General features: G+C 34.2%; 1 protein-coding gene across 3 annotated transcripts in view; it reads left to right on the top strand.

The window, feature by feature from the left end:
* The window catches only part of UFL1 (UFM1 specific ligase 1), a 32,702-nt gene that overhangs the window by 13,999 nt on the left and 6,585 nt on the right, over positions 1–12,118 (top strand). For 2 of the 3 annotated variants that reach the window (XM_078054983.1, XM_078054985.1), the window contains 6 exons: positions 960–1,106; positions 2,480–2,655; positions 3,832–4,011; positions 5,771–5,891; positions 8,561–8,677; positions 11,742–11,859. In XM_078054983.1, coding sequence (XP_077911109.1) covers positions 960–1,106; positions 2,480–2,655; positions 3,832–4,011; positions 5,771–5,891; positions 8,561–8,677; positions 11,742–11,859 — 859 coding nt within the window. The remainder of the gene's footprint in view (positions 1–959; positions 1,107–2,479; positions 2,656–3,831; positions 4,012–5,770; positions 5,892–8,560; positions 8,678–11,741; positions 11,860–12,118) is intronic. The other variant, XM_078054984.1, reaches the window with a different exon arrangement.

Below are 12,118 nucleotides of genomic sequence, written 5' to 3'. Positions count from 1 at the left end.
TTCCTATCTGCTTTGTCTTTTTCAGGGGATTTTGATATTTAAACGATAAAATGTTTAGTTAAATGTTATGGTTTAAATAAAAAGCATATATTTTATGTTAATGGCAGTACTATCCAGTTCTCAGACTGGCATCAGTCTTTTGATGATGATGATAGTGATTAATGATGATGCTGGTGGTGGTGGTGGTGGTGATATTTAGTTAACATTTGCTGAGTGCTTATTATATGCCAGCTACTGTTCTGAGCAATTTACTTGAATACCACAATTCTTGGAGGCACTTACTATTATCCCTATTTCATGGCTGAGAAAGTGGAAGCATAAGTAAAATAACTTGCCCAGTTTTTGTCAGCAAGTAGGTGACAGAGTTGAGATTTGGACATAAAGGGTGTCTAGATCCAGATCCATCCTCTTAACCACAGCATTATACTTCTCTTTCATGTGCTGCAATTTAAACAGTAGAAATGTAATAACATAAAAAAACAGTAGAAATATAATAACTTTTAAAAATTTTCATGGCTTTATTTCACACAATTGACTCTAATGTGAGCCAGGTGTCTTAAGTTTTCTAAATATGAGAAACTTGAACTTGGAAACACTTACTGATTGCATATTATCTATTCTCCAAGTGTTTAGTCATCCACTTTCAAACATATCATAAAATAAATAATGGCAAGGTTTTTTTTCCCCAAATTACTCTAACTAAAATATTAAATGTTAATGTTAACCAGTTACAAGTTCAGCACTTTTAGCTAGTTGCCAGAATTTCCTAAATTTGTGACCTGAATATTCTCATAAATGGCAGGAAAGTTTTGTCTAAAATATAACGTCTTCATTTATGCAATTTAAACTTTAAATTGCTTTTTTAAAGGGTAAGAATAACTAAATTGTGAAATAGTATTTTACTTTTTGACATTTATACCTGCTCTAATTTATTTGTATTTGTTTGGTTTTGTTTTAAGCTGTGCTTGAGGAACTCGTTAATAGTGGACGTTTACGAGGCACTGTGGTTGGTGGGAGACAGGATAAGGCAGTGTTTGTCCCTGACATTTACTCCAGAACACAGAGTACTTGGGTGGATTCCTTTTTCAGGCAGAATGGCTATCTAGGTAACTATTTCTTTTTGTCTTTGAAACTAAAACTTCTTTCTAATACTGCACACATTCTTAGAAACTATTGTATTAGTGCTGGGAGTACACACATGCTCTGCTATTGACAGCAGCTTTTAGTGGTTCTCTTTGAGTGTAAAAGTAGCCAAATTACAGATTTTTGTTGGTTTTGCAACTGAGTTTAATTTCATAGTTATTGAACAGTTGTAATGTAGAAAGGCCAAAATCTGGTATTGATTGTTACCAGTCTTCCAGTGATATGATACTATTACAACTTCAGGTATATTTTAAGTCATGAAAAGTAATTTTATTTATTATATCTTATATTTTATGAAGTTGCCCAGTTATTCAGATACATAATCTTCAAATACTTTATTTTGGCTATCAGCTTTACAATGTGCATTTTTATTAGTCATCCACTTCTTCAGAAAACCTGAAGCTATTCTAACTTCTGTTTCTGAGGTTCTGTCATTTGGATAAAGTAGATTGACTGAATTTAATCATTAAAACAATTAGCAAATATATATGCATATGTGTAACATATATATTATGTATGTACATGAGCTCACTTAGTTTGATCAGTTTCATAACCCAGGTCAAATCATGTAAGAGATCAGTTGCTTTCTCAGTAATAAACCCATAAGATATTAATGTTCAAACAGTTTAAATCTATGCTAGAATACTGGGTTTCGCTTATGTTTTCTTGGCTTTCTGTAATGTACTTTTCAGTTTCTTCAGCCATGGACTTGGATTAGAACTTCGTTATAATTAATTTTCTTAAATATGATTATTTGGGGGCAGAGCATACAATAGTTCTCTCCAATAACTTTAATGGCTGTAAGTTTAAGTCTTTTTTTTTTTTTCACTTTTGTTTATATGCTAAGTCTAGTTTATATGCTAAGTCTAGTTTAAATTAGACTAGGGAATTACTTTGTCTTGAGTTGTCTGATACCTTTAGTTAACGGTAATAAGCAAAATAAATTCCAGTTTTTGTTTCTTTACTTATAAATTATTATATTCTCCTTAACTCCTGTTTCTCCTTTTTTGATCTATAGTTCGCATGTTTCCCTTTGACCCCTCAATTAAGGAGGGTGTGACATAGCTGGGATTGAGGAAGCATTTGAACTAATTTTTCTACAGCTATGTTTAGTAATAAAAATTTGGGAAGGTAGCCAGCTGAGCCGCCTAACAGGAAGTAGGCTGTGGTACATTTCTCTGCTTTATTCTTTAAAACAAAACAAAACAAAAAAGTGCATTCACAAAGAATAGTTGTTGGTAGAACTTAATTTTTCTAAGACTTCTAAAAGATATGAATGATTGACAATTCTGTTCCAACGTATTCTATTCCATTTCTATTTGTGATATATTTCTAGAATTTGATGCTTTATCCAGACTTGGAATCCCAGATGCTGTGAGCTACATAAAGAAAAGATATAAGACTACACAGCTCTTGTTTTTGAAAGCAGCTTGTGTTGGTCAAGGACTTGTGGATCAGGTGGAAGCATCAGTAGAGGAAGCCATCAGCTCTGGAACATGGGTTGATATTGCAGTATGTTTTATCTTCTTCTTGTCAATTTTTCTTTAAACCAATGACCACTGATACTCACTAGTATGTGGTCATTTTAAGTATTAGGATACATAAAGGTGGTCTTGGCTTTGTAGCCAAATTCTAGTGGTCAGTGTTATAGCAAAAACAATCTTAATTATGCTTAGAGACTTTATAGCTTTTGAGGTAGAATGACCTTTTATATATGGATAGTCAACATCCAGAATTCCATAAATCTCCAAACAAATAAGCAAACAATGTAACACTCTTTTCAGGCCTGCCATTGAAATTGATGAGATTTCTCACAATCTTATCCAAGCATTTACAACTTTACTGGCATCAGGCATCATATAGTATTTGTGTATCCCTTATCCATTCATTAACCTCTGCTCATGTATTAACATGAGCTGCTTTAGCCCTGGTAGTGTTTTACTTCAGTGTTCAGTATTGACCTGCCTTTATTATGCCAAAGAGATAAGTGTAGGTGAAGAGAAAGAAACAAGAGGCCATTCCATTATTTACTAGACAGGGCAAAGTAGAAAATTACTTGTTTTGGATACACAAGTTTCCAGAGACTCCAGATTTCAGTGTTCATTTATTCATTCAACAAATTTAAGTACCATCTGTGTGCCAGGAACCATTTTACTTGCTGGGAATGTGGTGCCCACACAAGTTTCCTAGGTGGAGATAGTTAATGAAAATGGTAATTTCAGATAGTCCAAAGAGCTAAGAAATCTGTTTTGGAGGTAAAGTTGTCAGGACTTGATGGTGGTTTGTTTGTGGGTTTATGAGAGGAATTGAGTATGACATGTAGGTTTGGGGCCTGATCAACTGCATGGAGAACAGTACCATTAATTGAGATGGGGGAACAATGGAGAAGGGTGGGTGGGACCTAGGTGTTGGGGGGTAGGCTGCAATCAGTGTTGTTCTGGACATGTGGAATTTGAGATGCCTATTAGGCATAAGAGCAGAGATGTTAGGGAGGCAGTGGGCATATGACTCCAGAGCTCAGAGTGATGATGAAAGCAGGAATATAATTTGGGAGGTTATCAGCATAGAGATGGTTCTGAAGGCCACTGGACTTAATGAGATCACCTAGGGAGGGCATATATGTGTAAAAAATGGTTTGTCTCTATGATACTGTATTTATACTTGTTTTCATTTTGTTTCTGATTCTAGCCTCTGTTACCCAGTTCTTTATCAGTTGAAGATGCTGCCATGTTGCTTCAACAGGTGATGAGAGCATTCAGCAAGCAAGCTTCAGCTGTAGTCTTTAGCGACACTGTTGTAGTCAGCGAAAAATTCATAAATAACTGCACAGAACACTTCAGTGAACTGATGCACCAGAAAGCTGAAAAGGTATGCCAGATTTCCTTTCCTTTACTAATCTTAACAGGATTTTCACATTAGAATCATCTGACATCTTTTGAAAAATGGAGTATGCAGCATATACCCAAAAGTGAACACTGTGTTTCATGCATCATTTTCCTTTAATGCATCATTCCTGTCTTTTTCTTCTTGATTTGTTTTTCCCGTTCTTCACTCCCATCAGGACATATAAGTTATAACTTAGGGAGCTGATTTTATAAATTGAAATCATATAAATGAAATTATGCACTTCACAGTTAAGTCACCTAAAGGTATTAGTCCAACATTAAAATCCACAAAAATGGTATCTGTGGATTATAGGCATAAATATACAGTATATCAATCAATCACTACACTATATATTTACTAAATCAGGTAGCGCTGTATTAATTTTGCCTATTTGGGATGCAGAAATGGGATAACTTACTGAGGAAAGAAATTGTTACTATCAGAAATTGATTAGCTCCTCAGAACAAGTGCTGTCAAAGTGTCTAGAAGCAGAGGTCCTGCCAGGCCTGCTTTAATGACCTAAATTTAATTCATATTTCTAGTTAGCAGCCCCATCTACTTATAAAGCCTGCTCACGGATAGGTGGAACAAGCACATTTATCTTAGACTGTTAATAAATCCGTGAGAACTTATTAAGTATGTAAGTAATTTGTATTCCTCTCTATTCCTTTTAAGCTCTTTAATAGTTTAAAAAAAGAGAGAGATAATTTTCTATGTCTTGCCTGCCAGGCAGCAGAGAAGAGTAAAAATACATAGGATTGATACCAGTACACCTGAGTTCCAGTCTCAACTTTTTTACTCTCTTTGACTTTGGACAAATAGATCTCCAGTTTCCACATCTTCAAAGAAAGGGTGATGATGCCTCCTTTCTAAAGATAAATTTAAATAAAGGTTGGATGTATACAAAATGTCTAGCACATATTAGCTCCAAGTCACTAAATGGCTACATTATTTATTTACACTAAAATAAAAACATGGTCATCAATTTTTATTTCTTTGTGCTCCTCCCTGCAACTACAAAAATAATTTGAGGGAAAAAAAGGTGATTCCGTTGTTTGAACTGTCAACATTCTAAACATTTTTCTTCAGGAAACCAAAAGGGAAATGCCATTTTTAACATGAAAATGTGCTTTTGTCAGTACAGATTTAGAACCCTGTCCCATGTTGAAAAAACAGTTTCTGAACATGAAAATAGTTCAGAAAACATAATTTTTTATGTTTTTTTTAAAAACATAAATTTTTAAAAAGCAGAGATCAGGAATGAGTCCAGAGGAAAAACAGTTTATATGATTTAAGTGTGCCAACTCATCCTACATGGTCGTTCTGTTAGGGTGAGGGATGGAGATTTTGTTAATCTCAGGTAACCAAGTGGCACTGGACTTGGAAGCCTCAAAAAGAAGAAGAGCAAGGTCACCTAGTAAGCAGTGGTTAAAAGAAGCCAAATCAGCTGAAGAGGTTGCATCTGATGTGTGATCAGTTTTTCAGGGACCGGATAGGATTTTTCATTATTTGATCACAGAATCAAAAAGTTAAGAACAGCAAGGGAAGAGACTGATCTTTGGCAAGGAGAAATAGTTTCAGAGTGGCAACTGTTGGACCAGGCTCTATCGTTCTTCTTAGCAATGAGATCGAACAAGAATAATTAGGATGAGTAATAATAATTGAGTATGTAAATAACTTTTATTTTATGTTTTCTGTAATGCCATATATTTTTGCTTACCAAAAACATGTTTTATTTCAGGAAATGAAAAATAATCCTGTTCATTTAATCACTGAAGATGATCTGAAACAGGTCTCCATTTTAGAAAGCATTAATACAAGTAAAAAGGATAAAAAAGATGAACGAAGGAGAAAAGCAACAGGTAATAAATTATTATTAACCAAGAAGATTCAAAGATGAGTTTTATTTGTTGCAGTGAACTCTACATTTATTAGGCCCTTTGAAGGGGATTTATCTTCAACTGTTAATATTAGTCAAATCTTTTCTTAATGAATTAAATTTATTATGAAAATGGAAATATTAGTGGTTACTTATTCTTTTTTTATTTTGTGAGAACTAAGTTAATTTCATGACCTGGCCCGTGTCCCATTGTTTGCCCCCTCACCGTCTATGTTCCAGCCCCAGTAGCCTTTTTTTTTTTTGATTCTCAGATTTGGCAAGTTTGTGTTTGCCTGAAAGCCTTTGCATTAGCTATTCCCTCTCCCTGAATGTTCTCTCTCGAACTTCAGGTAACAGATTTCTTCTTCTAATTCAGAGCTCAAGTTTAAATGTCAGTTCCTCAGAGAGGCCTCCCTCACCACCTGGAATGGTAGACATGGTCACTCTCCATCATATTATCTTCCAGTCTTTTTTGTATCGCTTTTATCACTGTCTTGTGTTTTATTGTTTGGAAACCTTGTCCATCTCGTTTATTGCTTCCCTAGTCCTTAGAGCACTTGTTGGTGTATTTTAGATGTTCTATAAATTATTTATTGAATGAATGAATTTCCCAAGGAGATCTCATTTCTGGTTTTTTTTTTTTTTTTTAATTAAGAATCACTGGAAATTATTCTAGGTAGCACTCGTATACTAGTAACTTGCATTTGGAAATTAACATGTGTTTTCCATACTTTTTATAGTAGGAACGATTTTATTAGTCCTACATCAGAGTTAAAGAAACTAGATATTCAACATGTTTCATTAATATACCTGTATTGAAGATGTGTTATAAAAACTTCATTTTTGTTGTGGGAATTCACTCTGTTTTCTTTGAGATTGTTTCTTTCCTCTTCAAAAACCTTTTTCTAAAATATCTTTCAATTTTGATACTTTGAAATTTCTCTGTATTTTTCTGGGAAAACCATACTCTAATAAATCATGGTAGTATTCACAGCCATGCATATTTTATCATATTATTTGAAGATATGCTTATAAATTCACCTTAATCAGTTGGTTGCACTTATGTCAGAATAGCTAGTCTGTTTTATTTCCTTCTAAAAATTCAGAGTCATCTGGTCATCATCTCAAGGATAGTACTGTCATATCATAATAGTTTAGATATAGTGCATGGAATAATGTCAGATTTAAATGTCTTCCCTCTAAGAAATTTATTGCCAAATGTATGATTTTGAGAGAATTGTATTTTTCTTTTTTTTTATTTCCAAGGTTATCTTTTTTTATCATGTTATGTTAATCACCATACATTACATCATTAGTTTTTGATGTAGAGTTCCATGATTCATTGTTTGTATATAACATCCAGTGCTCCATGCAGTATGTGCCCTCTTTAGTACCCATCACCAGGCTGACCCATCCCCCCACCCCCCTCCCCTCTAGAACCCTCAGTTTGTTTCTCAGAGTCCATAGTCTCTCATGGTTCGTCTCCCCCTCCAATTTTCCCCCCTTCATTCCTGCTATCTTCTTTTTTTTTTTTTTTTTTTTAAACATACAATGTATTATTTGTTTCAGAGGTACAGGTCTGTGATTCAACAGTCTTACACAATTCACAGCACTCACCATAGCACATACCCTCCCCAATGTCCATCACCCAGAGAATTGTTTTTTCTATCATAAAAGCAAGGGAAAATAAATTAATAGAACTTACAATTATAGGACATGATGAAATTTAAAGGAATTGTACTTAGAACTTAAAAAAATCTGTAGTTTGTCATTTTACTTTATGGAAAATTAATCTTTTATGAAGAAATATATTTTCAATATTTTTCAGTGTTTCAATCCCATTATTAGATAAGTATTCTATTTTGTTGAATTGATACTTTAAATGTAAATATGTAAAGCAGAGAAATATCTCAACAACATTACTTTTATTTATAGTGTTTTAGTTTGTCTCATAATTTGTATTTTTTTAGTCTTTCTTTAGCCAATAGGTGATTGATAACTATATTTTTCTACTCATCCAACTTAATATTCATGGTCAGCATTTATCAAGCTCCTTTTAATGTGTCAAGCATCGCTTTAACCCCAAGGATACAAACATTAGTGAGACATGCTCCCTGTTTTCAAGAAGTTCATTGTCTCGTTGGGTGGTGGGAGACTTAGGATGTCTCCTATAAACATAATCTTTCAACCAAAGGGACAAAACCAAGGGTAATTAAACTTGTGAAGTACTGTAATAGGGGATATTAATGAGGCTGTAGTAACAGAGATGAGCAAATGAGGGCACATTTCTTCTGGGGAAGGTAGAAGAAGCAGTAAAGGAATGGGTTTGGCCAAGACAAAGTCAGACAAAGCTATAGAAAAGAGGTATCCTTAGTGAAGGAAGAAGAGACTGTGGAAGAGCCTGCCTTTAGAGCAGGTCAGGTATCTACGTGAGTTGCTCAAATTCAAGAGGTTTCACATTTTATTAAGTTTTTATTGACTGAATTACAAAACTTCTGTTGTAATAAAAAAAACTCCCACCTTAAATAGCAGCTAAAAGTTTAATTATTTGGCTTTTATTGTTCTGCTGTAAAGTTAAATATGACAATATAGTGTCATCATTTTCTAAAAATCTCCAGTTAGCTGATACTAACTAATGTCATTTCCCACCAGAGGGCAGTGGAAGTGTGAGAGGAGGTGGTGGTGGCAATGCCAGGGAGTACAAAGTTAAAAAAATCAAGAAGAAAGGAAGAAAAGAAGAGGATAGTGATGATGAGTCATCTCACACTGGTGTGTAGCTTTAATTTACTTTTCCTTTGAGAGTGTGTCATTTTGCAAACATTTTCTTAAGATGTAGACCATTAGATGTATATGCTTCTGCAAGAAGTCCTTGCTTTGCACAGTTTTGCACACGAATTTCAGTTACCACGGCTTAGTTGATGACACCAGCCCCCCATCAACACGGTTCATAGTCTAGTTACCAGGGTGTATTAACAATGAGTACTTGTATAAAGTACAGGCAATGCTGCTGGCTCCTCAGGCCATTGATCAGCACATAAATAATATATGTGCATCATGAGCTATGACAGTCACATCACTTGTTTCAAAGTCTGTCAGTGATTGATCCCTGTGTGTCTCTTCTTCACTTTATGCCCAGACAACAAACCATGTAGTTATGTTGCCTCCTTGTCTCCCAGTGATGAATCCCTATGACATTTTGCAAAATGGATAATCAAAAGGGAACTGGCCAACAAAGACGAAAATGCAGCCAAGAAATGAAAAGTGATAACACTGGAAGTAAAATATGAATCAAGAATAAATGGTGTTCGGGCAGGACTAGCTGACTGTGGGCATGTTGGCATTGCCACTGTTTAGGAGACTAGGTGTGCGGCCACAGGAGCTTGGCAGAGGCACTGGACCCAACGGGGAAAGTGGTCATGACGGAGAGGATGAAAATGTCCTAGAGGATGTGTACTTGGCAGAAAACTTCATATTAAAGGAATTCCCAGAGATGTTTCACAACATTGAAAGGGCAAAGGATAAAATGCTGTGAGCTGATCCAGAGTTAAAAACGGAGAATGACAACTTGCCAAGGCATAGAAAAGATGTTGCTCTGTACTGTAAGTTACAGCCTGAGAAGAAGGCAAGCGCTGTTCAGACTATTTTTGATAAATTTTTTACAAAGAAATAAAATACTTTGTTGCCCAGTGTTTCTGATGAGCTAAATTACAGTATACTAAATTTTAAGTATTCGTTTTCTTTTTCATTTCCCTTTACATTTATAACCAACAGTAAGAGCTCTTAATGTTTTCACAGACATTTTTTAAAAAATCACAGAATAGTCATAAGTTTTCCCATTGTTTGTTAAGAACACCTTGCACAGTTTCAACTTGCATAGTCATTTTTATGGTTTCCCACTGCCCTACAAAACATATTACAATATTTTATTAAAAGTGGGTTTCTGCATATTCAAGTAGGAAACATTGAGTTTATGCGTATTTAAGTTTTATGGTAACATCTAATTGGTTGGTGGCTTCTATCTAAGGGGGAGAATTAAGCATATGCATCTTCTTTTTTGGAGACTTGTTCGCATTTGGTACTGTTAAGTCAGCAAGAGACATGTTAGTTTTTCTAAGTAAAATTATGATTCTTTTATAAATTGTGTTTTAAATAAATTTACTAAATGAATCTATGATACCTCCGTTTTCTTTTTCCCCGGTAAAAAGAGAAGAAAACTTGAAATGATGATCATTTGAAATTTCTATTTCACCTCTTCCACAGAGCTCGTTGTGTGTGGGCTAGAGCTGGGAGGTGTAGGTGTCAAGTGACACGGCTCTGGCCATTAATGTGCTAGTACCAGTGATAGCATCGTTGCTTAAGATCTGTCTTTAACGTATTCTTTACTTTAGGTAAAGAATAATAATAAAGACAGGTCAAAACAGCTACTGTTCTCAACATGCATAAAACAATATTAATTAAAATGATCTTCATAGAAACTACTAGCCCTGTTCTTATTTTAAATAGTATTAAGACTGTCCTCTGTGGGTTTTAATTTTTCATTGATAAATGAATTTCTCTATTCCCCAGATGTACTAGGGGTGGGAGAGAAGGGGCATTTCATAAAATACTTCTCTGATATCTGTAGCTTTAAGTAATTGTTAAATGAGGCATGTGATACTCCTTTTGTGCACAGATTATGGAGAAGGGCTATAAAGGTAGTAAAACCATTCTACCTAAAAAGATATAATTTTAGTGCCTTTGAAAGGGGGTTGTGTTATAATCTCTGAAAAGGGGGATGTAATTAGGTTCCCAGCTAAAACACAGCATCAACTCAGTGTGAAAGATTACTAGATGGAAATATAATTTAATAACTTATAAAATGCATGCAGGAAGCAAACAGAGAAAGCAGAAACTATGTGATGTGAAAGTTCAGGAATGGATAGCAGATCTCAAAAAGAAAGGATATTGGATCTGTTCTAACGTGTCCATCGGTTCTAAAGCCGTGATGTCAACTTACTTACCGATTTTTGAGCTATTTTTTAATTTATTTATTTTACTGTTTCTTTATTTTTATGTCTAAGGTTTTACAATAATCAAATCTAGCTGGAAATAATCACTTTTATATTTTTACAATATTAATAATGGAAATATTGTTAGCTTTCTTTGCAGCCCGTGCTTATCCAAGTCGGTGAGGAGGCATGACATTTCCACACTTAACGATTATTTCCATTACAGTAGCTGTGTAAAAATTTTTCCTGGCATAGAATTATTTTTGTAAGAAGAAAAATAAATGATGAGTGTAAAATTATGAGGTTTTTTTTCATCTTTGCCTTTCCCAAAAGATAATTTTTAGCTTAATTCTACTGGAGTTGTCGTTCACATGATTATAAAGGCTTTTCCTGAAGATCTTCTGTAAATTATAAGGATGATTTGATTTTCAGTAACTATTCATTTTTATAAAGAAGAAAATTCTGCTCAATATACATTGTTCAACAAAGAGAAGTTATCTTTTTCTTAAAAGATTTTTTTTTCCATCCAGTTGATTATTTTGATTTTCCACTATTTACATCATGCAAGTTAGATCAGGGGGAAAATCACCTTTATTATTTTCTGATTGACATTAGAACAGTCATTAAATAAAGTTAGAAAATTATTACTCAAAAGAAATGCCACTATGTGTCCTATTTTTAAAATTGTTTTCATTGGTTATTGCTCTCTGACACTGGCAATGTCCGTGAATGAATTACCATCTTAATGGTAATTTAATTACCATTAAATATGTTAATGAACCTTGTTTGCTTTTAGGTTGCTTTATGTTTTTGTTGTTTTTTCCTATTGTGCATTTCTGCTATAGGAAAGAAGAAGCCAGAGATCACTTTTATGTTCCAGGATGAGATTGAAGATGTTTTAAGAAAACACGTACAAGATGCCCCTGAGGAATTTATTTCTGAACTTGCTGAGCACTTAATTAAGTATAAAAACATATTTTTTCTGTTTTATGATAGAAATTCAATGAGTTATTAAATAAAATTTTCACCAACATCATGGAAAGCATAGCTTTTAAGTCTTTTCTTTTCAAAGCTTAGAATTTAATCTAGCCACCAAATTCCAGATTTTGTTTGCTGTTTGCCGTTCTGTTCAACAGACGTGTAAGTGCTTTGGGCGAGGCAGTGTGGGAAATAAAAGATGAGAGTGCGGAGGCATCCTCGGTCACTGATGTTTCAGTCCTAG

Source organism: Halichoerus grypus, chromosome 9 (genome assembly GCF_964656455.1).
Source record: "Halichoerus grypus chromosome 9, mHalGry1.hap1.1, whole genome shotgun sequence".
Lineage (NCBI taxonomy): Eukaryota > Metazoa > Chordata > Mammalia > Carnivora > Phocidae > Halichoerus > Halichoerus grypus.
The sequence above is the reverse complement of the archived record's forward strand: the minus strand, read 5'-3'. Positions and strand labels throughout refer to the sequence as shown.